This window comes from Condylostylus longicornis, unplaced genomic scaffold (genome assembly GCF_029603195.1).
Source record: "Condylostylus longicornis isolate FDR11 unplaced genomic scaffold, ASM2960319v2 ptg000018l, whole genome shotgun sequence".
Lineage (NCBI taxonomy): Eukaryota > Metazoa > Arthropoda > Insecta > Diptera > Dolichopodidae > Condylostylus > Condylostylus longicornis.
Window position 1 is genome coordinate 530719 of NW_026577987.1, and position 25591 is coordinate 556309.

The window sequence follows — 25591 nt, forward strand, 5'->3', positions numbered from 1 at the left end:
TTTATGAAATTTCTCTCTTCTCAGGTGCCAAAAAGTACGGGTACTTCTAGAAGGGCTAGAGACATGGGACAAAAGGCATTAGATAGGGTTTTGACTCTAGGGTCCCAGAAAAAGCAAGAATTCAACCCACCCTCCCCCTTCACCCCCTCCCAATATGCTTTGTAACCGTTTTCTACAAAATGGTACTACATCCTGTAGGCGTAATTTTTTATTTACTTTTGGTGGTATAAATATTGTATGTAAATTCATATTTGGAAGTGTGAGTTATAACAAAAAGTGATCACTTTCTTAAGAAAATTGTAAGATTTTAATAAAATCTACATTGTTTTATAATAAGTATGTACGTACGCATTTAGTTATGTATTCTTTTCGCGATCTGTTGCAAAATGTAAGCAAAACGTAAGTGTTCATTAAACTTCTGGACTATATATTTTTAGGGCAAAATTTTATAAGAAAATGTTATTCCATTGCATTAAACTTTTACAAATAGGGTAATTTAAAAAAAAAATATTTAGAACTGAAACTCGCTGATATTGATTTGTCATGGTGAAGCTTTTTTAATTTCATTTTTAAAAAAAATAAAATTATCAATAAAAAAAAGTTCATCTGGCAGATCGCATTTTGCACGGTTCGAGCCTGAGACTTTTTGCATAGAAATCGTCTGCTATATGTACATATATACGTCAGTTTTGGTATTTATTCATTTTACAGTCACGCATTTTATTTCCATGTATTATAAACTCCAAATACATACGTGCATGAATTTTAGTAGCGAATTATTTCATGCGTATACAGTAATTTATCGCTTAAAGTGTTTATTGCAAAATGTATTTTACGATTTTATGCGACATAAGTCAAAGCGAGGTTCTAAAAAAGAAATGAAGAAATTTCCATTAAGATAAATTAGTAGTGTAATAAGCACATTCTTATTAATTCCGCAACTATGATGTTGTATTAGTAAAATTCATAATTTAATTAGTGCAATAGGCACAATCCTATAAATATATATGTTCTTGTTATTGTGTTTTCAATAGTAGATTGTATGTAGCAATCAATGTAAACAAAACAAATACTTAGTAATCATGTGAATTACAGTATAAGCAATGTAGAGAACATTTCGTCGGCAATTTCTTCATGCCTCTGTAGCTCAGTTGGTAGAGCGTCCGCCTAGAAAGCGGTAGGTCACTGGTTCGAGCCCAGTTCGAGGAGAAAAATTCTTTTAATGAATTTTTCTGCCTTTAACTCGTTCCTTTGATTACGTCATCCATCTGTTCTGCAGTTGCATGAAGAAATTTTCATTAAGATAAATTAGTAGTGTAATAAGCACATTCTTATTAATTCCGCAACTATGATGTTATATTAGTAAAATTCATAAATAACAAGTAAAAACGTTTCAGTCGGTATGAACCGATTGAATTATACCCTGCATCTTTCATTGTTGTATAGCAATTACTTAAACCTGTGAAACCATTCTATGGAAACTTCACGGATATGTCTGATCTATAACTGAACACACAAGTTTCGTGAATATGACTTTATTATTTTTCCAAATATTTAAAATTAGTTTTTGGAGTTGTATGGCAGGTACCCGAACCTGCCAAGCAATTCCACTAAAACTTCGCTAATATATCTGATCTATAATTGGACACACAACGGCCAAGTTTCATGAATCTAACTTTATTACTTTTCCAAATATTTAAAATAAGCTTTTGGACTTGTATGGGAGCCACTCGAACCTGTCAAGCAATTCCACCAAAACTTCAGAAATATCTTTGACCTATAACTGAACACACAACTGCCAAGTTTCATTAATCAGTCTTTATTATTTTTCCAAATATTTAAAATTAGCTTTTGAAGTTGTATGGCAGGTACCCGAACCTGCCAAGCAATTCCACTAAAACTTCGCAAATATATCTGATCTATAATTGGACACACAACTGCCAAGTTTCATGAATTTGACTTTATTATTTTTCCAAATATTTAAAATTAGCTTTTGGAGTTGTATGGCAGGTACCCGAACCTGCCAAGCAATTCCACTAAAACTTCGCTAATATATCTGATCTATAATTGGACACACAACTGCCAAGTTTCAAGAATCTAACTTTATTACTTTTCCAAATATTTAAAATAAGCTTTTGGACTTGTATGGGAGCCACTCGAACCTGTCAAGCAATTCCACCAAAACTTCAGAAATATCTTTCACCTATAATTGGACACACAACTGCCAAGTTTCATGAATCTGACTTTATTATATTTCCAAATATTTAAAATAAGCTTTTGGACTTGTATGGGAGCTGTTCGAACCTGTCAAGCAATTCCACCAAAACTTCAGAAATATCTTTGACCTATAATTGGACACACGACTGCCAAGTTTCATGAATCTGACTTTATTATTTTGCCGAATATAAAAAATTTGCTTTTGGAGTTGTATGGCAGCCACCCGAACCGGTGCAGCTATATCATCAAAATTTTTAGAGCATATGTAGAATATAATTGGACACATGTATACAAAATTTTGTATTTTTACCTTTATTAGTTTTTGAAATAATTAAAATAAACTCTTTGAGTTGTATGGCAGCTCCCCGAACCCGTTGTCCGAATTGGTCCAATAACAATAGGGTCCTTGGCACAAAAGAAACAACTTGTGAAAGTTTGGTGTCGATTGCATTATTCGTTTTTGAGTTATCGTGCGATCGGACGGACGGACGGACGGACGGACATGTCTAAATCAACGCAGAATTTTACGCTGAGCAAGAATATATATATGTCCATACCGCAGATGCCTCCTTCAAGTAGTTACAAACTCCATACCAAAGTTAATATACCCTTCACGAAGTGCAGGATAGTAAATTTAATTAGTTAAACTAAATGATATAAAAGAAAGGAACATAAACATTACATTTTTAAAAGTAATTAGAAAATAAATTTTAACATAAAAAGAGAACAAAAGTATGTGAATGTGAACGCAAGCATTATGTTTATAGCGCAAAAATTTAAGTCTAAAATAAGTCGAGCAATAATGTTTTTATGCCAGTTAATTTTTTGTATAATGCAATATCCCGTCTCATTCTATGTCTAATTCTAAATATCGAAGGTGAATTTCGACCTTTCAACAATTAGTTGAAGTGTATCTCTAAACGTGTATAAAAAAATAATCTATGTATGACAAAAACACAAAAAAATTAAGAACTTTTTAGTTTTTATGCAACAATATTCAGCAGCTCCTTTCAAGGGTGTAAAACTATTACAATAATTTGTGTTTAATGCGTTTCTTTAATAGAAACTACTTCTGATTACCTAAGTGTGAAAAATCTATAAATGGAAATTAAGCAATATCAATTAATAAGGGTTTTGCAATATAATCATTTTCAGTTTAATAGAATTTTTGAAATATGAAATCTGAAACTAATCCATAAACAATATTAACATTAAATACTAGCTTCTATTAAATAATTGACGTTTATTTTCAATATAAATATCTGTATGCGAGTTAATTGCAGGTAACTTCTCTACATTAGTTTTTACTTCTGTTTGAGAAAATTTTTAGATACAAAAACAGCTTTTTGTTAGTTGCGAAGCAGTAAAATTATATACAAATCAAGACAATAGTTTAAAATTAAAACTACTAGTAATATTGAAAATTACAAAGCGAGTCCGAAGATGAATTAACTATCCTGATGCAGTATTAATAAATTTATAAAGTTGCAATAAAATTTTTAAAGCCGCATTTTTTTTTATAAATGTAGAATTCAAATGAAGGTGTTGCAAATTTTATTTTGTTTTATTTTGTCTGGAGTTGTTCAAACAAATTAAAATATTTAACATATTGAAATATTATTTAATATTAAAAAAAATAAGGGTAGAATGCATGTTGCATGCATAAGTAGTTAAAATGAATCACAAACAAATTAAAAAATAAATCAAAAATGTTTTTTTCAAAAGAAGAGAAAAACAGAACCTCTTAATAACCATAGTAAAAAAAGAAGAACTATTACAGAAGTCTAAAGTCTACAACAAAGACTTTAAAAATAATGTCTTTGTCTACAGTCAAAGCTTTCAAATAATTTCCAATTAAATGCTCGTTGGAGTAAATTTAAAAGAAGAATTTAATTAATTTTTTAATTAAGAAATTAATTCATTTACAAATTAGTAGGTAATTAGAATTTTGCATAGTTTCTGAATTCCTAATAATATATCTCTATACGTTCCTTTTATAAACAAAATTGCTTTTCCTACCTTACACTGTACAAAACAAAATTTGTTATATGTGTAAATATTTATATATAAGTTGATATATATTTATATGTAAGTATTTTAAATTCGAATAAATTAATTATATTCCAATGAAATAATATTTGATGATTTGATAAATGATTCTTTATAGTTGTTAACACTCTTCATACATCTAAGAATTTAGTTCTTTGTGTAAGAACTGTTTAGCTACCTGGAACAAATAAACTTGAATTAAATTAAATTGGAATTAAAGGTATTAAAATTTTTAGTAAAATTTTATTATATATGTTATATTTGTCATAATTATAATTATTACTCACAAATTTAAAAATATTTAAATTAATGCACACATATATTAAAAACACAAAAATTGTATAAAGAATTTTAAAATTTAAGAAAAATTAAAAATTTTACTAAAATATACACACGTGCATTCGATACTTTCGAATGAAAATGAAAGCTCATATAAGTAAAAATTCCACGTTTCAACAAAGAAAAAAATTGCTTTACATTTACATAATAAAATTTAATATAAAAAAATCTGATGTGGTCAGCACATAACCGACCCACTAGTTAAGTGAAAGTGTTACAGAATATTATGAAAATGTCTGTTAAATACTTCTTTCCAATTTTTAGGACATTAGTAAGCTTATGGTTAACATACCTAGAAAAATGTAAATTTGCCTCTTAGTAGAGCTTCGTTTTGTGCCACCCGATTTCATTGAAGAGCTCGCCAGTTAGTTTCGGTAACAACCAGAACTCAAATATCAAATTTCAAGAAATTCCATCGATTCGTTCTGTAGATATGGTGAAAAATGTAAAATCGGCCCGCAGATCAGTTTTCGAGCCCTGATCTTTCCAAAAAATTTATATGTTCATTGTTTAAATACGAAGAACTTAAATATTAAATTTCAATGAAATCGGTTGATTATTTCTCTTTATATACACAAAAATGTATATTTGGCCCGTAGTAAACGTCCAGTTGCTGACGCCTGATTTTTGCGTCGCGGACAGTCGAGCTGAGTTTATATATGAAATTTCAAGTAAATCGGTTGAATATTTTCTTCAAAATGTTGAAAAACGTAAAATAGGCCCGCTAAAAAGTACAGTTCCCGAGGCCTGACATATACCAAAAGTTGATTAATCCGTGCCATGGCGGAAATAAACTTACATATAAAATTTCATCAAAATCGGTTCAGCTGAACTTGAGATACAAGCGTGCACACACAGACCGACAGACCGACAGGTTGCTAAAAATAGTTTATTTATACTTCCCTACTATGGAGAAGTGCATTCCCACCGAAGCCTCGATATGCAAAATTTGTTGCCATCACATACCTTACAATACGGTCGGTAAAAAGCACTACCTTTATCGGCATATTTTCTATTCTTGCACAGGGGTGCTTTGAATTTTCTTCCAAAAGAGATTTTAACGAAATTCTTCAATGAATCAAGCTACAGTGAATCAAAAGTTTTTTATAGCTTTCATAGAATTGTTAGCAAGTAATTATTTAGCAGAAAAAAAGAATCCTAAAATTCACTCATTCACTTTTCTATTAAAACTTCCTCAACTGTATAATATAATTAAAAACAAAACTAACTTCACAAATTAAACAAAAAATACGGTCGTAGAAGATGTCACTTTAAAATAAATTTATTGGAACATCATGGAGTGTAAAACTTTTTTTTTAAATGAAATTATTAAATTAATTAAATGAAAAGTATATTAATTTCTCTATTTTTCGTTAAATTTGTCATGCTTTATATTATAGGCTTATTTTAATTCAAAATTTGAAGCATATATACACTTACATATAAGTACATATGTACATACATATGTGCTTATAACCTGTGATCAACTCATTTCTTTACATAATAATTTATTTTTACTATTACATATAAAAACTATTACATATAAAAATATGCTCATGAAATTTTTGAGGCTCTTGAAATTTTTGTTTTTTTTTTTAAAAAAAAAAAATTCACATTTATCATTCGGTCTTTTACATGTAAATATGCTGTAAAATATCTAATAATCAGAGTATATATTTATAGATCAATAATAATAGAGAAGAAGCGATTATTTGGAATATGAGTGCGCCATAGATAATGTATTATGGCTGCAAATAGCTTAAAAATTCGCCCACAGAAAATAACTTTCTGTGCCGTCGTTATTATTTATATATTAGTTTAAAAAAAAACGTTTTTTACAAAATATGAAAAATACAAATATACCTGCATAAAACACAGTTTCCATTCCAGATATGATCAAATATCCAGTAATTTTACTTTTAATTTCTATATAACAGCAAAAAAAAAAGAAAATAATGAAGAATATTAAAAAGATAAAACCAAAATATCAAAACTTTTTATTCTCAAAAAATATTCATCTTTTTCGGCTGTAACACAGAACTTTTCTTATTTTTACAACTTTTCCGAGCAACATTGTACAAAACCCCTGTAACAGAAAATAATTTGTGCATTTGATAAATTTACAAATCTGCGTATTTTAATTGTAAGAACAGTAAATAATAAAGAGGAATGAGGATTGTTCTTAAAAACTAAATGATCAAAGTGGTCTGCCTAAAAGCTGTTAAGTTTTAGAATAATTTTCAAATCTCAATTTAACTAAGGTCAAACATATATACATGCAAATCCTTCATTGATTTGAAATTTAAATATTATTATTGATATAATATTTAGATAAATGCCCTAAAGTTATCTTTCTTTTATTACTCAAATAATAAGTATATGTATGTGTATAGGGTGTTTTGCATAAGGTGGCAAATAATTTCAAATTGATTCCTCTTTATTTTTGGTTTAACAATCAATGAGATTTTAGCCCTAGCTTTTGAAATAAAACTCATCAAAGTGAGAATTTTGTTGTTTTTACTGACCGTATTGTGTAAACAATAGGTAGGTTATGTGATGGCAACAAATTTTGCATATCGAGTTTTCGGTTTGAATGTACTTCTCCATAGTAGTGAAGTGTAAATAAACTATTTTTAGCAACCTGTCGGTCTGTCGGTCTGTGTGTGCACGCGTGTATCTCAAGTTCGGCTGAACCGATTTTGATGAAATTTTATATGTAGGTTTGTTTCCACCATGGCACGGATCGATCAACTTTTGGTATATATCAGGCCTCGGGAACTGCACTTTGTACCGGGCCTGTTTTACATTTTTGAACATTTTGAAGAAAATATTCAACCGATTTACTTGAAATTTTATATATAAGCTTAGCTCGACCGTCCGCAAAATTCGTATGTTTTGGAAAAAATCAGGCATCGGCAACTAGACGTTTACTACGGGCCAAATATACATTTTTGTGTATATAAAGAGAAATAATCAACCGATTTCATTGAAATTTAATATATAAATTCCCCGTATTAAAACAATGAACATGTAAATTTTTTGGAAAGATCAGGCATCGGCAACTAGACGTTTACTACGGGCCAAATATACATTTTTGTGTATATAAAGAGAAATAATCAACCGATTTCATTGAAATTTAATATATGAATTCCTCATATTAAAGCAATGAACATATAACTTTTTTGGAAAGATCAGGGCTCGAGAACTGATTTGCGGGCCGATTTTACATTTTTCACCATATCCACAGAACAAATTGATGGAATTTCTTGAAATTTGATATTTGAGTTCTGGTTGTTACCGAAACTAACTGGCAAGCATTTCAGGGAATTCGGGTAGCACAAAGCGAAACTCTACTAAGAGCCAAATTTACATTTTTCTAAGTATGTTAACTATAAGCTTACTAATGTCCTAAAAATTGGAAAGAAGTATTTAACAGACATTTTTATAATATTCTGTAACACTTTCATTTAACTAGACAATACACAATGCGGTCGGTTATGTGCTGACCACATCAGATTTTTTTTTAACTCTTAATAAATGGGAATTTCTCGAAAATTTGTGCTATTGCTTTTTTTTTGTTTTTGGATGCAATGCAATGAGAGCTAAAAGATAACCCATATAACATATCTGTCTCTCATAGTTTTGTCAGTAAAACTTGTTAAATGTGTTTAAAAATCATGCGAAAAATGCAAATTGCACCTTTTTTTCGACAAGCTGTAGCTCGAAAACTAGTATATCTGCACCAGCCCCCTTTATACTATAATTAGGATAAGAAGAAATTTAATTAACCACTCAATAGAAACGCAAATCGTGTGGCAGCGAAATAATTATATGTGTATAATTCAATTCAAGTACACTTATCCCTCGCTTTACGCAACTAATTTGTTCCGGAAATGTTGTCCGAAATACGAAATTCCGTAAACCGAATTTTTTTACTTACATTATGTTACTACCACAAAATTTTTTACCTAAACTTATAGTACATATTTCTTGTTAATTTGCAAAAATTATAGTAGGATGTCATCATTATTACAACATTAGGCAACAAGAATCAGCAAGAATTTTTAAGTCTTGGAAAAAAAGCAATTACATACATAAATTGCTTGCATTATTTTGCTTTGATCTCTGTTTCATATAAAACATACATAATCACAATGGTTTTTATATATCTACATAATATTAAAAAATAAGATTTTTGATTGATTTGAATTGAAGATATAAAGCTAATTGAAGATATAAAGCTAAAATTTAATATGAACATAGATCTGCACTAGAAACTTTTTTCCGTTTATTTTTATAAACGTAAAAATTTTTACCTATCTCTCCCTTTCTAGATGTTATACCCCACCCCCAAAAACCCTAAAAATGGCATTTTTTAACTATTTATTGCAGTGAAACCATAAGCATTTTTAAAATTTTGCAAAACTAGAAAGACTGTGGCTTGCTTCTCCTATCGCGGCATACTATAGGTAAAATTTAAAAAAACAAAATGGCCGTTAAAGTTTAACATTACTAAAACCTGTTTTTTGTTCATTTTTCTACATCGACATCAAGTTATCGCTCCTCGAAATTTGTAAAATTTGAATTTTTGGCACATCATATTTCCGAAAACTCAAGCTTTTTTAAATTTATATATAAATTCCATGATATTGTAAAATATAATTATTTTTCTTAACTCACCCATAAAATCTAGCATTATGTTGACTCCTCTTTATATTAATTTTTGCTTAATTTCAAAGACTACATGTATGCAATCCTAGAAATAGTTTCGTTTATGAGTGAAAATAATTTTAATACATAGGCAGTATTTTCACTTGTTGAATGGAAAAGTGCTACAATTGAGCACTTTAACAAGTGAAATTAAGCACCACCATTGGTTTGACCCAACATTATTTTGTTTTGCATTTTAAAAATGTTTCGTAAATTTTAATTTTTGAATTCCGTATCAGGAGCTTCCGTTAAGCGAGGAATTTGTGTATTTCTAATTCTAATTTTATTTCGAAAGGTGAATTTTGTATGCCACTGTTGTAGATGATAGATCGTCTCTCATGCCACTTTTATAATATTACATTATTAAATTATTTAGATATATGTATATGTAATTATTTTGTATCCCTAACAGTTCTGTATGGATTACATCAGTTAAAAGAAAACAAAGTGTTGACTAGATTGTTTTTTAATTACACTCAAATCTTGGTTAAAATAAAAATATTTTCGGGAAAGTTACGCAATACAGTTACACACGTTTTTCTTTTTGGTACATAGTTAGTCACAATATTGTTAAATATTTTAGATGTGTGGTTTTAGAGTTGAAGTCAAAGGAAAAAAAATTTGTCTTTGGATTTTTTTAATCATTTTCATTTTTGTATTTAAGGTTTTGTTTTTTTTTATTTTTATTTCTTGAAGAGGGTCATTTATATGCAACGTAAATTTTTTTATATAAGAAACGCCTTGATAATTATTATAATAATGTAAGTGGGAGACCACCGTATCGAATTAGAATAAAAAATGAATTTGTAATTTTAAATTTTTTCTCTTAATTTTTATTTGTTGTTTTCTTCTCTTTAAATCGTTCTCATTGATATCAAGAAGATTGATGAGACAACGAATTATTAATGCATGCTATAAGCGTGCAGCAATAAAAATAATGAATCCAAACATAAAACATTTAGATGTATACATATAAAACGAGAAAAAATAGAGTTGACCGTGTCAACTCTGTGATACCCGTATGAATTTGTTTTCCTATGTGCGAATAAGTATGCCATAGCTAACTATGGGACAGACTATGACTTTAAGTTGTCGTAGTACTGTGTTTTATATATTTTCCAAGATATGGCCAAACTACTATTGAAGTTGTATAGTTGCTACCGGAAAGAGCCAAGTAATTTCAACGACTTTTATCAAACACATTGGTCCTACTAATATATACTTGTGCGAAATTTCAATATAATAGCTTTTATAGTTTCTAAGATGTAGTTAAATAAATTTTGCAGTTGTATGGCAACTACGAGAAGGAGCTAAGCAATTTCAACGACATTCATCAAACAAATTGGCCCTACTAATATATTCGCTTGTGCCAAATTTCTACACCATAGCTTTAATAGTTTCAGAGATATAGACAAATAAATTTGGAAATTGTATGGCAGCTACCCGAACCAGTAATTCGATCAGAAATAATTTGAAAAGAGTTTCGGCATTTACTATAATAAATCATTTGTGAAAATTTTGTGAACTTAGCTCAATTAGTTTTTGAGCTATCGTTGGAACGGGCGGACAGAAGGACGAACATATGGACAGACAAAGCTAAATCGATTCAGCATTTTACGTTGATTAAAAATATATACTTGATCTATGCCTCGGGCCATTATTTCTTAGCGTTACAAACGGTAAGGCAAATATAGTATACCATTCGAACATACGTTCGTACGGGTATAAAAAAATATTCGGTATTGTATATGTGCAATATAAAATACACTTACATGTTTGTATAATTTTTGTAATATGCAAGAAAATGTTATTATAATAACAGAACGCCACATGTGGCACTATATGTATGTATATTACGTAGATCTATAAAAAAAATAATATGGCAGTGTATATAAATATAGTATATATGTACCATATCGAATTATTCTCATGAAATTAAGAAGTCATCTTGCTGTATAATATAGATAGGAGATTTTAAAATAGAAGAGCTTTATTATATTAACAATAAAAGAAGCTGCGGTAATAATGCGTAGTGCTCTTGAAATTTATGGTATTGGTCACTAATAAGAGTTTGGATGTGAAGGATCACTTTGTTCAGTTTTATTATTCTTAATATTATAGCTTGAAATTTATAGTATTCTGTATAGGTACTTACACTTACAATAATCTTGATAATTCTTTTTTTTCTATTTTTTGATGTATTCCATTTTTCTATTCCAAATGTTTCAGTTCTTAAAATAAAAGAACTTTAGAAATTATACATATAAACATATTGGATTTTTTCAATATAATTGTAGAGGAACACTTAAATTGAACTAAGAGAGCTAATCGTGTAATGAACTTTCAAAAAAAAATATATTAGGACAGATCCAAGATTGAAAACTTATATAACGATTGGGTGTGAAAATTTATTTTTACATATTTAACTCTTATATTGATTTTTATTTTGTTTTTGTAAAGTCATTATGGGTTGCATGCTGATGATAATCATGATTAAGAATTAAAGAAAATATTTTAAAGAAATTTAATTAAATTAAATTTAATTAATAAAAAAATAAACAATTTGAAAAGATATGTAAATTAAATTACTTCTTTTATTAGGAGGTTGCAGTAATCGTCTGTAACATAAGTCTGTTACATATGTATAACAGGCATAGACACATCACTATCTTCGAAAATTACAATTAAATTAAAATTGAGTTTAAATTTATTAGTGTTGGAACAAATAACATTTTTATCAATTTTGTCTCGGCAAATGCTCAATTTCTCTTTTAAACGAGAAAAAATAGAGTTTACCGTGTCAACTCTGTGATACCCGTACGATTTTGTTGTTCTAGTTGCGAATAAATATGCCGACAGACTATGGCTTTAAGTTGCCGTATTACCATATTCATTCATGTAAAATTTCAGTACCATGTTTTCAATATTTTCTAAGATATCGCCAAACTGCTATTGAAGTTCTATGGCAGCTACCAGAAAAATTCAAGCAATTTTAACGACTTTTATCAAACACATTGGTCCTGCTAATATATTCGCTTATGCCAAAATTTCAATACCATAGCTTTTACAGTTTCTGAGACATAGTCAAATAACTTTTAAAGTTGTATGGCAAGTACCAGAAGTAGCCAAGCAATTTCAACGACTTTTACTAAACACATTGGCAGTACTAATATATTTATATGTGCGAAATTTCAATACCAAAGCTTTCATAGTTTCTAAGTCATAGTCAAATAAATTTTGAAGTTGTATACCCGAACCAGTGCCTCGAATTGGCGAGTGGTATACCCGAATCGGTACCCCAATCATATTCACTTTGAATAAGGTTGTGACATTTACTACAATAAATCATTTGTGAAAATTTGGTGAGCTCAATTAGTTCTTGAGTTATCGTTGGGACGGACGGGAAGACAAAGCTTAATCAACTCAGAATTCGACGCTTATCAAAACATACACTTGAGTGTTTGTCTCAGAGTATAAAAATCTTTGATGCCTTCCTTTCTTTTTTATGCAAACATTTACGTTTTGAACTGTAAGTATCAGTTCACACTATTGTATCACACTGTTATGTTATGCTGCAACAGCTCTTTAAACCTAGTAACTTTCTATTCGTTTCCTTATTATCGCCATCCGTTCCTTATAATCGCAGTGTATACAATAAGGTAGGTTATGTGATGGCATCAAACTTAGGATGTCGAGTTTTTGGCCAATTTCACATTTTTGCGTATATAAAGAGAAATAATCAACCAATTTCTTTGAAATTTAATATTCAAATTCGGGGTATTGAAGCAATAAATCTATGAATTTTTTGGAAAGATCAGGGTTCGGAAACTAAATTAGGAGACGTATTTACATTTTTTTCCGTGTCTACGGAAGGGATTGATGGTATTTATTAGAAATTGATATTTGAGTTCTAGTTCTTACCGAAACTAACTGGGGAAATCAGGTGACACAAAACTAAATTCTACTAAGAACCAAATTTACACTTTTCTTGGTATGTTAAATAAAAGATTATTAAAGTACTATATAACACTTTCACTAAACTAGGCCATATATATTGCGGTCAACTATGTGCTGACTACATCAGATTTTTTTTTCTTTTGATATTTTTTTTCTTTTATCACTTCTTTATTTGAAAAAACCTTCTCCAAACCTATACAAACTCTCAATTAAATTCATTTTTTTATCGCACATTATATCATTCTACCCTGTACCTTTGTACAGAATTTGTAACCAGTTGAATGAGTTTTTTGCAGTATAGACATGTACATATATTCTTGCTCACTGTAAAATTCTTTTTTAAACAGGTTTGTCCGTCCGTTCGATCGCCCGGTAACTCAAAAACGAATATAGCAAATACGGCCAACTCTTTAGAAGTTGTATCTTTTCTGCCAATGAAGGACCATATTATTATTTGACTAATTCGGGTAGCTGCCATAAAAGTTCAGAAGATATTTTTATATATGTTCGGAAAAATAACAAAGATTCATGAAAATTGGCAGTCATATGTGTCCAATTAAAGTTCAGAAATATTCTCAAAGTTTTTATGGAATGACTTGATAGGATCGGGTAGCTCCCATATAATCTTAAAGCCTATATTAAGTATTGGAAAAAATAATAAAGATAGCTGCATGAAATTTAAAGTCGCGTGTCCAATTATAGCCAAGGTATATCCTCAAAGCTTTTCTGGAATGGTTTGACACGTTCGGGAAGTTATTGCAATAACAACTCTGAAAGCGAATTTTCAATATTGAGAAAAATAATAAAGTTAGATTTAAGAAATTTTATAGCCTATGTCCATTTATAGGTAGTTTCAGCGCTGTCATTTTTGCTGCAATTGCAAACTTCTGCTGCAATTTAATACCATTTACTGCAACCTGCAATTTGTGTGCATTTGCTGCAATTATTGAAAAAAAAAAAAACAAACTTTTTTTTGTGTTTTAATGTTGAAGTTTCAAATCAAAATTTCACAAAAATTATTCAAAAAAATTATATGCACGGACACCGAATTTTTTTAATAGTAAATTTTTAAAAAAAAAAACCGAATGTAGCGTTGTTGTGGTAGGCTAGATGCTATTATGTGACGTAAACATTGTTACTAATTACTATCTAAACATTAACCAAAATACGTTACATTACAACTACGTAAGTGTATAATCTAAATAACGACGTACGACGGTTGTACATTTTTTGTCAAAATAAGCAAGCGTTACACAAAAAAAAGCGCAAAATTACAATAAAATACATGTTCTTTGTAAATAAATTGTTCTTTTTACCTATTCTAAAAAAGTAGATAATGCAATTCAATATCCAAAAATAATTAAATTTTAAAGAATTTACGAATTCACTTAACAAATATAAGTTAATAATTTTTTAATTTATTAGAAAATTGAGCAAGACAAAATTATTAACTAATAACAAAAAATTGTTTCCACCTCCACGCCTTATATTTCTGAAACTGCAAACTATTACGAATTTTTATATATACATAGCGCTAACGGTAAATACTATGTTATAAAAAACTATAATTATTTTTCATGTTAACGCCTCTTCAATTTTTGTTCTGTTTTATTTCAAACATTGCACACGTTGTTCATCCTAAATGTATGCAATCCTTAAAATAATTTCGTATATGAATGAAAGTAATTTACACAGTACAAAGATTGTTTTTAAGAGCAGTATTTTAAATTGTTGAAGGGAAAAGTGCTACATTACAAACTATTGTTTTGATTAAACTTTATTTTGGAGCAATTCCAATGTTGCTTACTTCAATGTATTGCTAATTACTTCTTCTTCTACTTTATTTTACAACATAGGTTATGCCAAAGCTGTATCTAATGAAGATGATTATTTGGAAGATGAATATAATGATTATAGTGACTACGAAGAAGAAAATCGATCAAAACCTGATTCAAATGCAATATCCACAAATGAAGCTGTTATAGACGATCCGCCACGATTAAGGACTGATTCTGATTCTATCACTATTAGAGCAAAAACCGGTGATGATGTAACGTTACCATGTGATGTATTAAATGTGAAAAGTAAGTATAAAAATTTATGATGTATTACACTACACATACTGCATCGTATATTTTCACTAAAATATCATTATATCGAATGCCATTTATTTTAAAGGTTCTAATGTTATACTCTGGTTTAATACAACGCAAGTTATTGCACAAAATCGCCATATTTTAACACAAAGCCGAATTGAAGCAGGTGCAGATAATGGCATAAAAATAATTAATGTATCACCATATGATAATAATGAATATAAATGCCGCGTTTTACCAAACGAAATTGAATATCGTGTTACGTTAATTGTTGAGAAAAAGAATTCTGTAGTAATATCGGTTAATGATCGTGAAGCATCGAAAAAGCAATTCACATACCGACAAGGTGACAATGTAACACTTGAATGTAAATATAACGGAGATGAAACTGGAGTAAAAATTAAATGGTCACTAAATGTAAGTTTAATTATAAATTCAATAAGTTTATAACTTCAATTTACTTGTACGATACTGCCTTTTTTAGGGTGGCAATATACATCAACATGGAGCTCGAGTTGAACATAATCGTATTGGTATTAATCATGTTGATGCCCGACATGCTGGAACTTATCAATGTTTAGGTGATATACCTGGTAAAAATAGTGATTTACCAGTAACTTTTGTCGATATCAATGTATTATATAAACCAAAAACTTCAACACATCGACATCATGTTAATACAAAACTTGGTTATCATGCTGATTTATATTGTGATTTTCATGCAAATCCAATCGCGTCAATTGAATGGAAGCAAAATTCGAACGTAATACCGATTGTATCAGATAAATATAAAATAAAAAACTCGGTCCACAATCACAGAAATCGATCAGTTTTACATATAAGAAATATTAATGAAAAAACCGATCTAGGAGCATATTATTGTGAAACCAAAGTAAACCCCCTTTTTAAGCAAAATATTGTTTGTATGATACACGAATACAATTATTTGTTTTAAATTTTATAGAATTCACTTGGAAGCGATTATGCAAAAGTTTATGTCATATTAGAACCCGAAACTCCAATTTACGAAAAACACGAAATTCAAGGACGCTTAGTAAATTTGTATTGGTTAGCTAGAAGTACAACCCCATTAATGGAAGCCATATTAGATTATAAGTTAAACAAGGTAATTACTTCAATATCTAAAAGGCAGTGTTACACTTTGCCCAACAAAAAAGTTGTGTCATTTTGATTGTAATCAAAAAATTGTTAAAAAAACTTATTTTGAAAATCAAATAATTTTTTAAACCTTTCTATAAAATTCAAGAAAAGTATATAAAAGTACCAAGCTTTTTACAAAACTTATTTTATTATATTTCTTAATAGCTAAAAGAGTTTGGTAACATTTTAATTTTTGCGAGAAAATATGTGTAGTTCTGTACATTTTCACGCTTTTTTTCTTTTAAAGCTGCCTACTTTATTATAATAGATGCAAACTGATTTTGTTTTTACTTAGTTGATCTTGAGGCCCAACTCCCAAGCGTTTGATGGAACACCACTGAATACCTCTTGGTGACGTTGATGATTTTCTCATCACCTATTCTAACAAGACGCTTTAAAGTGTCTGTGAAAGTTGGTATACCTAGTTTACATCTTTTTCCATTCTTACCAGGTCTCTATACACTATGTTATGTGGCACTCTTGGGGTCCGTATTCCTCGCAATCAATCGCAGGGTATTAGATTGGTTTATACACGCCCGACCTTTCCTAATTTCGACCTGTTCCTTTCGCAGATGTTAGAATGGGTGTTAAAAAACATCGAAAGACAAAGATACTGTCATCAGACCTGTCAATAGTGGGGGAGTTTAACTCAACCTAAAACGCACCTGAATGGTCTGATGCACTTTTAAAACTAGCCAAACTGACTAAAAGTGGGTTGCTATATGGATCACCCTCCTTAAAAAATAACTTCAATAAAATAAAGGAATAATTTCAGCCCGTTTTAAAATATCCGGAAATCTAACTTCATTGATACTGTGATAAAACAAATACACAAGAATGTCAACCACCTGAAATTTAATTTTTTTTAAAATCAAACTACTAGTGCCGTCAATACCACAAGATAAAGAGTTATTTAAACTTGTTATGCTCGAAAGGAATTCAAAACCAAAGATTGGTTCAAATAAGAAACTATTTAGTCAAATCGAGGATACAACAAACATTTTCAATAAAACTTTAATGAGACAAAAAAGACCTGGTGCAACAGTTACAAAGAATTCATTAAAATGATTTGCAACTTCAAATGATTCGCTGACAAAATTATCATTTATGTTTAGTTGAAAAATAGTTTGCTTTTTTTTCCAATTAAAAAAAAATTAACAACCTGCCTCAAATTCTCTCTTAGAGTTTATTAAGTAAACACTTTACTGTTTGAATAACTGCGGAGAAAAATGCAACTGCCGATATGTTCAGACAAGATATTTAAAAATATCTCAAAAGTCACAGAAATATCCGATTCCAATAAACCAAAGAAGAAATCAAAGATTCGAAGTTAATCTCACTAAATTATAAAATTTCTGTGAACTAAAACTACTACTAGAAGGTATTAAAAGAATTCCACACATTTAAAAAAGCGTGATCAGAAGTACAAGTCAAACCTACATTTGCACTAATACAATCCGCAAAATAATTACTTATTATTTCAAAAATATGATTTACACGTGTAGAACTGGTAGGACCGATACGTGTTAGTTGATTTATTGCGGAGGAAAAGCCTCTTGAAGATATAAAAAATAATCGTCAACACCGTTAGAAGATGCAAGAGTATCTATATTCATGTCACCCAGCACTAAAATTTTGTCTCGTATAGTAAAACAGCAAGATCATGAACGAACAAATTTCACATTATTTTTATGAAACCTATATGAACAAATACAGCTGAATATGAACAAATTTCCTTCTCTATCTCACAAACAATTTTAATAAAATCAGCACTGACACAATTCAAATTAAAAACTTTTATTTAATATTATTTGACTTTATATTTAATACTACAGAGCGATAGGTTTGCCAACATAGATTCAAAATTCTTTCTTAAACTTCTAATGTTTTGATGAACAATGTACATTTTTTAAATATTCATATTGCTAAAATTAGAAAAAAAAAAGGAGAAGAAATAGAGTTGACCGCGTCAACTACGCGATACCCGTACGAATTTGTTATCCTATGTGTGAATAAATATGTCATAGGTGACTATAGGACAGACTATGACTTTTAGTTGCCATATTACTGTGTTCAGTACTGTGTTTTCAATATTTTCTAAGATATAGCCAAACTACTATAGTTAAGCTAAGCTATAGCTAGGTTGTATGGCAGCTACCAGAAAGAGCCAGGCAATTTCAACGAATTTTATCAACAAATTGGCCTTACTTATATAAATACTTGTGCGAAATTTCAATACCACAGCTTTTACAGTTTCTGAGATATAGCCAAATAACTTTTGAAGTTTCGTGGCAGCTACCAGAAGGAGCCAAGCAGTTACAACCAAAGCTTTCATAGTTTCTAAGATATAGTCAAATAAATTTTGAAATTTTATACCCGAGCCAGTACCCAGATCATATTCAATTTAAATAGGGTTCAGCAATTTACTTTAATAAATAATTTGTGAAAATTAGGTGGCAGACGGACAGACAAAGCTAAATCGACTCAGAACATACACTTGAGTCTATATCTCAGAGTCTAGCATTACAAACGGTAAAGCCAATTTAGTACACTCTTTGAACATACGTTCGTACCGGTATAATTATCAACAGATGTGTTTGATGTAGAAGGCATAATAATTTATGACAGAAAAAACAAGAAAATAAAATTAAAATAAATGTAACTACTTCTATAATAGAAATTCGAACGTGGCAAGAATTTAAATTTAAATTAATTACCAGTAAGGTCTTCTGTTTTTTTTAAATATTAGAATCTCTCACCCTCAAATATTTATAATATTTCTTTTTCCCACCTCCATCACCTTTTTAAACAGCTGACGCTTAAAAGCTATAAGAGAGTCATTTATGTAATTCCTCACTCTCAATACATAATGACTCTTTCACAATTCCTCACTCCCAATTTCTCACAGTAACCAAGTTTATATGCCGAGATTGAGAGATGGAATACCCGAAATTCGAAGAATACACAGACACACTGTTGGACGAAGGTGTATTGGCTTTTCCAAAACAGAGCCGCTTCAACAGTTACTTGTAGTTTATGTTCTGCACTTGCAATTGTTTTTTGATTTCTCCAAAAACTATAACTCAATTTTACAAAATTTGGCGCATTTTTCATGCACAAAATTCTTGCAAAGAGAACATTGAATTTTTAATTCTATGTTCATAACATAACATTGCATAAATTGCACTTCATAATGATTAAAAGAAATTAAACTAATTAAAAGAAATTAAAAACAAAAAAAAAACGTTAATGAAGGAATGCTCCTTATATAGAAAGAATGCGCCTGCTACAAAATTGCACGCGCCAAAATATTATAAGAATTGTAAAAATAAGATAATCTAATCAATACTAGATATTCTCAAATTATAAATTTCAGAATATCTAGCATTGAGATATTTGGAACGAAAAAAAAGAAGTTTAATATCCTAAATAAATAAAGACTTTTTTGTTCAAATAAGTGAAAACTAGAATTAGAACAAGATTTGCAGTAAATTAACCTTATAGCATGTTTTTGGCTTGTTAATAGCGGTTGCAACTTGTTAAAGTATAAACTACGTCAGCAAACTATTCCATATTAAATAGAAAAGGGCATAGTAAACCATTGAGGTAATATTGTTTGAACAATACAAACAAACGTTTTATGTTTGAGGCGAACCTGATAACATTATTAAAATAATCCTTTAAATAGCAGGTGTGACTTTATTGACATTAGAATTACAACTTACAGAATGAAATTTTAAATTATAGTCAGGAACTGGACAAGAATAAATGCTGTAATTTATTATTAAAAACCCAATTTCTTAAAATGTTCAACTCAAAGTTTTCAAGTTCAATAATTTCAGAGCCATTTTTACTAAAAACAGTATCTTCTAAAGAGGCGGTAGGTTTACCATAAAAGTGTTGAAGAAATAAGGAGTTAATGTAAATTTAAAAAAGAATAGAACCCAAAACAGAGCTCAGATCAATTTCCCTTATAGAAACCCAAATTCATTTTATTCAAGAAGAATACGATTTGCATTCCATAATTCTTTCCCAAACCTTTGAAGAAGCCGGAAGAAGAGAAACAGGTCTGTAAATATTAGCACAACTCGAATCACCTTCCTTAAATAAAGGGATTACCGTCGCTTCTTTCAAACACCTAGGAAAAGCTTCTTTAAAGACTTAATTATAAATAAAGACAAAAGTATTCTCACATACGTGAGAACATCAAAGACCTGAAAGAGATATTTTTAAAAACAAGATTAGAAATGCCATCAGAAATCACCGAATTGGAGTCATTAAAAGTTTTTGTTTGACTCTCTATATCCATAGTGTTACAGATGTCTTCTAAACACTTTTTTCCAACTTTTAGGGCGTTAGTAAGCTTTCAGTTAACATACCTAGAAAAATGTAAATTTAGTTCTTAGTAGAGTTTCGCTTTGTGCTATCCGAATTCGCTAAAAAGCTCGCAAGTTAGTTTTGGTAATAACCAGAGCACATATGGTAAAAAATGTAAAATCGGACGTCAATTTGGTTTCCGAGCCCTGATCGTTCCAAAAAATGTTCATTGTATTAACACTGCAAATTTAAATATTAAATTTCAAGGAAATTGGTAGATTATTGCTCTTTATATAGGCAAAAATGTAAAATTAGCCCGCAAAAAAGTCCAGTTTCCATGGCCTGATCAACCCGTGACATAGCCAAAACAAACTCACATGTAAAATTTCATAAAAATCGGTTTAGCCGAACTTGAGATACAAGCGATCACACATAGACAAACAGATAGACAGGCCGACAGACCGACACCTCTCTAAAAATAGTTTATTTACGCTATGGACTCTATGGATTCCCTGCTATTGAGAAGTGCGTTCCCACCGAAAACTTGTTGCCATCACATAACCTCCCTTATTGTATGTAATGCGGTCGGTAATGAATTAACATGATTGCCAACGACAGAAGGATCAAAAATTATTTCATAATTAATTTTTAAATAATTTACTAACAGTCAATTCTTCTAACCGATTCATTAATTTCGCTAAGTGATTTTTTTGCCACTGACTGGCGACTTCCCTTAACGTCTTGGAAATTTCAAATTTAGTCATAAGCTATGTGGCTATTAACCCAGTCAGGTTTTTTCTACTGCCATCCCTCTGGGATCAGGTTTTGTGGGATTTTAATCGATAAGTATGTCTGCTTTGAGTATTTCCACACCCCAACCCCTAGCCATGATTTTGTTCAATACATTAAGAATCGTGATACCTCTCTAGTTAAGGCGTTCTCTAAGATGTTTTTTTTCGACAACTTCACACCTCGTTCATTGTTTTATTGGTGACCTTGCTTTTATACAATTTCACTTTAGTAATGAAATCTTAATACCAACCTAATGAGCAGGAATGGTCATATACTGAAGAGAACATTGCCACTGAAAACAGAAGTTTCAATTTATCGGAAGACACTCGCCATTGATCGCAGTGTTTTGAGACTTGTTCATCCTATTAAAATTGAATAACATTCAGGTCTTCCTAGTACAAATTCTAACAGTAGCGGAAATTAGCTGGTGACTACAATACAATTTATATAGGTTGTTCCTATAAAGGGCTTATGCTTATTAACACTCATCCAGTTTATAATAAAAATCTTTAAAATTTTAATTCTTCAAACCAAATTTTTAACACCACCGATACATATGTATTTTAGACAACAGATTGGATGACAGAAGCAGCGCTTTCAACACGAAAACATGAAGATGGTCAATCAAATTGGAAAATTCATCATAAATTAGAAGTACCAATCGGTGAGTGGGAAGCACGCGTACGAGTAAAAAATCAGTATGGATGGTCAGAATTTTCAAAACCATTTAATTTTATTATAACAGAAGACGGTAAATAATTTTTCTTATTATTTGAAATATACCTAATATGTTTATTTATACTTATTGTAAAAAAGAGTAGTCATTTATATACAAAGTGTCCGCGACTCAATTGTATTCCCGAATTAGGATAATAGAATGACTTCAGACGAGCAAAAAAATTTAGTGGCATTTTTTTTTTCGGGCTTTGTTTTTGAGTTATGGGGTCTATGATTTGAAATATGCGAAAACGGTCTAATTTTCACATTTTTATTTATAACTTTGGAAATATAAAGGTAAATCCAACTTTGACATTAATTTTAAAGCTAATAAAATTCTCCTTCTAACCGTATACCAATGGTTGCAAAGACTTTTTTAGTTTCGGAAATATTCAAGGCCAAACTCAAAATTTTTCAAAAATTTTTTTACTAAAATTTCGTTTAACTGTCATTTTCAAATAATTTTACTTTATTGACCTATCCGTTATTTTTACAAAAAGAAGAGCACTATATTCTGACCTTTATTTTGATATATGTAACATAATGTGGGAAAACAACTAAAAATTTTATAAATAACATCCTATAAAGGTAAAAAAATTTGTTTCCTTTGGAAAAATACTTTGTTTTAGTTAATTTTCTAAGGTTTTGACCTCAGGTTTTCGCCTGATGAACATGTTATTTCTAAAATTTTTCTCCCATTATGTTGTATCAGAAAGAAGTTCGGAATACAAGACTCTTCGTTTTGTAAAAAAACCGATGGGTTAAAAACATTGAATTATAAGTAAATGATGGTTAAATCAAAATTTAGAAAAAAAAAATTTTGAAAATTTTGACTTTGCACTTGAATAACTCTGAAACTGAAAAAAATCTTTGGAATCACAAGTATACAGTTAGAAGGAAAATGTTAGCTTTTAAATTATCTTCCACATTTCTCGAGCTGTAAAATAAAATGTGAAAATTGAAATATTTTCGCATATTGAAATTTTGGGGCCCCTTAACTCCAGAACAAGGGACCAAAAACAAAAATGTCACTAGGTATTTTTTGTTCGTCTGAAGTCGTTCTATCATCCTGCTTTGGAGCCATTGAGTTCCGAACACCCTATATACATACAAATATTGTAAATATTTGTAAATATGTATGTATCAATATAAATACAATTTTATAAATAACTTGTATTAAACGTCCTTCTAAAATTAAAATTTGAATAAAAAACCAAATACCAATATTAATTAACCTATAGCTCCTGTTGAAATTGAAATAACAACAGAATTACCAGCACCTTTAGATATTGTTAAACCTACAGATAATGAAGGTAAATTTTGAAATAAATTTTTTTGAGGTCTTAAACAAAAGAAAATTAATTTTGTATGCTAAACAAATTGAAAAGTTACTTAAAATTTTTACAATTTCTGGCTTAGTGCCTGATTGTATTCTAAATTTTGTGTGAGTTATTTGCATTTTTTATAAATGTTCTTTAATATTTTTACTACAAAAGATTTAAAATATACCAAGAATTCGAAAACAAAATAAATATAAGACACATCACTGTATGAATTACAATTAAAACTAAATTAAATCCTTTTGTTAGTAAAAATATACATCTCTTAAAGTGTACTTCATAAAATGCAACCATAAAATACTCTGCAAGAATTAGTATATAGGTAAAAATTTTACAATAACTTATATCTACTACAATTATATTTTTGAAAAGTGAAAAGTCAAATATTAAATATTGTTAAAATTAAACCTCTAAAGTTTGAATTTACTTATTAATTATTATATTGTGTATAAATTTTTACCTGTCGTAATTTTGCATCGTAAAAATATCGTAATTTCACTATGTCTTGCTAAAATCATAGAAAAAACTCATTATTCATTTTTTAATTGCAAATTTTAATTTATTTATTTAAAAAATTGTTTTTGTCCAATTTTATTCACTATTTGTTTAATGTTCTGTAGCACTTAATTGTACAATGCTTTTTTATAAAACCATGTTTTATAATACGCTTCTATTATTTTATTTCGGAAATGCATAACTTATTAATACACGAAAAACAATAAAAAAAGATCAGAAATAAAAATTTAGACAGCTCTGAAGAAATTTTAACTTTTAAACAAAGAATTAAGTTAAATATGTAAAATGCATTTTCAAAAATAGAAAAATTTTAATGTTGTGTTATATTTCAGCTACCTATATTTTATATATTGATTTGTTATTCCATTTATATAATTTCCAAATTATTAATTCTACACTGTTGTCATTTTAGATGAAGTCTTAAAAGCTGGATTTGGTATTGAAAGTCCATCATCGCAACCTGAAGGTGATGCAGCATCACGTGTAACATTATCTAGTACTTTTATGCCTTTAGTAATTTTAGTTTCTTCAATTTTATCAATTTATCATTTAGTGCCATCATCTCTTAGTAATTTATAAATATTATAAACAAAAACTATACACAAATTCATTGAATTTTAAAATATATTAAAAAGAACTTATTAAATTAAATAATTGAATATTATCAAATAAACATTTAATTTCTAAAATTATATGTATACAAATATGTGTATATGTACATGTTTATTGAGTATACATACATATGTACCTATATAAATTATAAAGAGAAAATGAAAGAAAATTATGATTATACAGAAACCTAATTGTAAGAAATTGAAAAGAAACATATTTAAGAAAAATAGTTAAATAAAATATTAAAAAAAATATAGCTATTGTTAAAAAACAAGTTCATTATATAAATAAATTAAAAATAAATATTATCCTTTTAATTTGTAAATGAAAATTATTAAGCATGAATTATTAATATAATTTATTATGAAATTGTATATAAAAATATACATACATGTAAAATCAAATGCGTATATAAATCAATATAATTTAAAATATAATAATTATATTTCTTTACCATTAAACTGTTATATATGAAACTATAATGTAAAATAAACTCACAATTAGTTTTAATAATACCTCATTAGTTTTAACAAAAAGCTTAGTAGATTTTTATGTTAACCTGATAAGTAATTCTTTCCCCTAAATTTCACTAAATTGTTCTTGTAATTCAATACCGTATTAATTCTTTATGATATATAAATACACCATTTTATTCTCTGCTGTATTTATACAAACCATACATTAGTATGGTTAATATACGCGTATGGTTAGTATACGCGTTTAATATGGTTAGTATACGCGTATTAACGCGTATTTCAATAAAAAATT

At 29.0% G+C, this 25591-nt stretch overlaps 1 protein-coding gene across 1 annotated transcript in view; it reads left to right on the top strand.

Moving 5' to 3' along the window:
* Positions 1 to 25168, top strand: part of LOC129606439 (neuroplastin) — a 49530-nt gene extending 24362 nt beyond the window's left edge. The window contains exons 2-8 of the mRNA XM_055516773.1: positions 15129 to 15356; positions 15451 to 15785; positions 15853 to 16260; positions 16333 to 16494; positions 22206 to 22389; positions 23597 to 23668; positions 24624 to 25168. Coding sequence (XP_055372748.1) covers positions 15129 to 15356; positions 15451 to 15785; positions 15853 to 16260; positions 16333 to 16494; positions 22206 to 22389; positions 23597 to 23668; positions 24624 to 24790 — 1556 coding nt within the window. The 3' untranslated portion in view covers positions 24791 to 25168. The remainder of the gene's footprint in view (positions 1 to 15128; positions 15357 to 15450; positions 15786 to 15852; positions 16261 to 16332; positions 16495 to 22205; positions 22390 to 23596; positions 23669 to 24623) is intronic.
* The last annotated feature ends 423 nt before the right edge of the window (positions 25169 to 25591 follow it).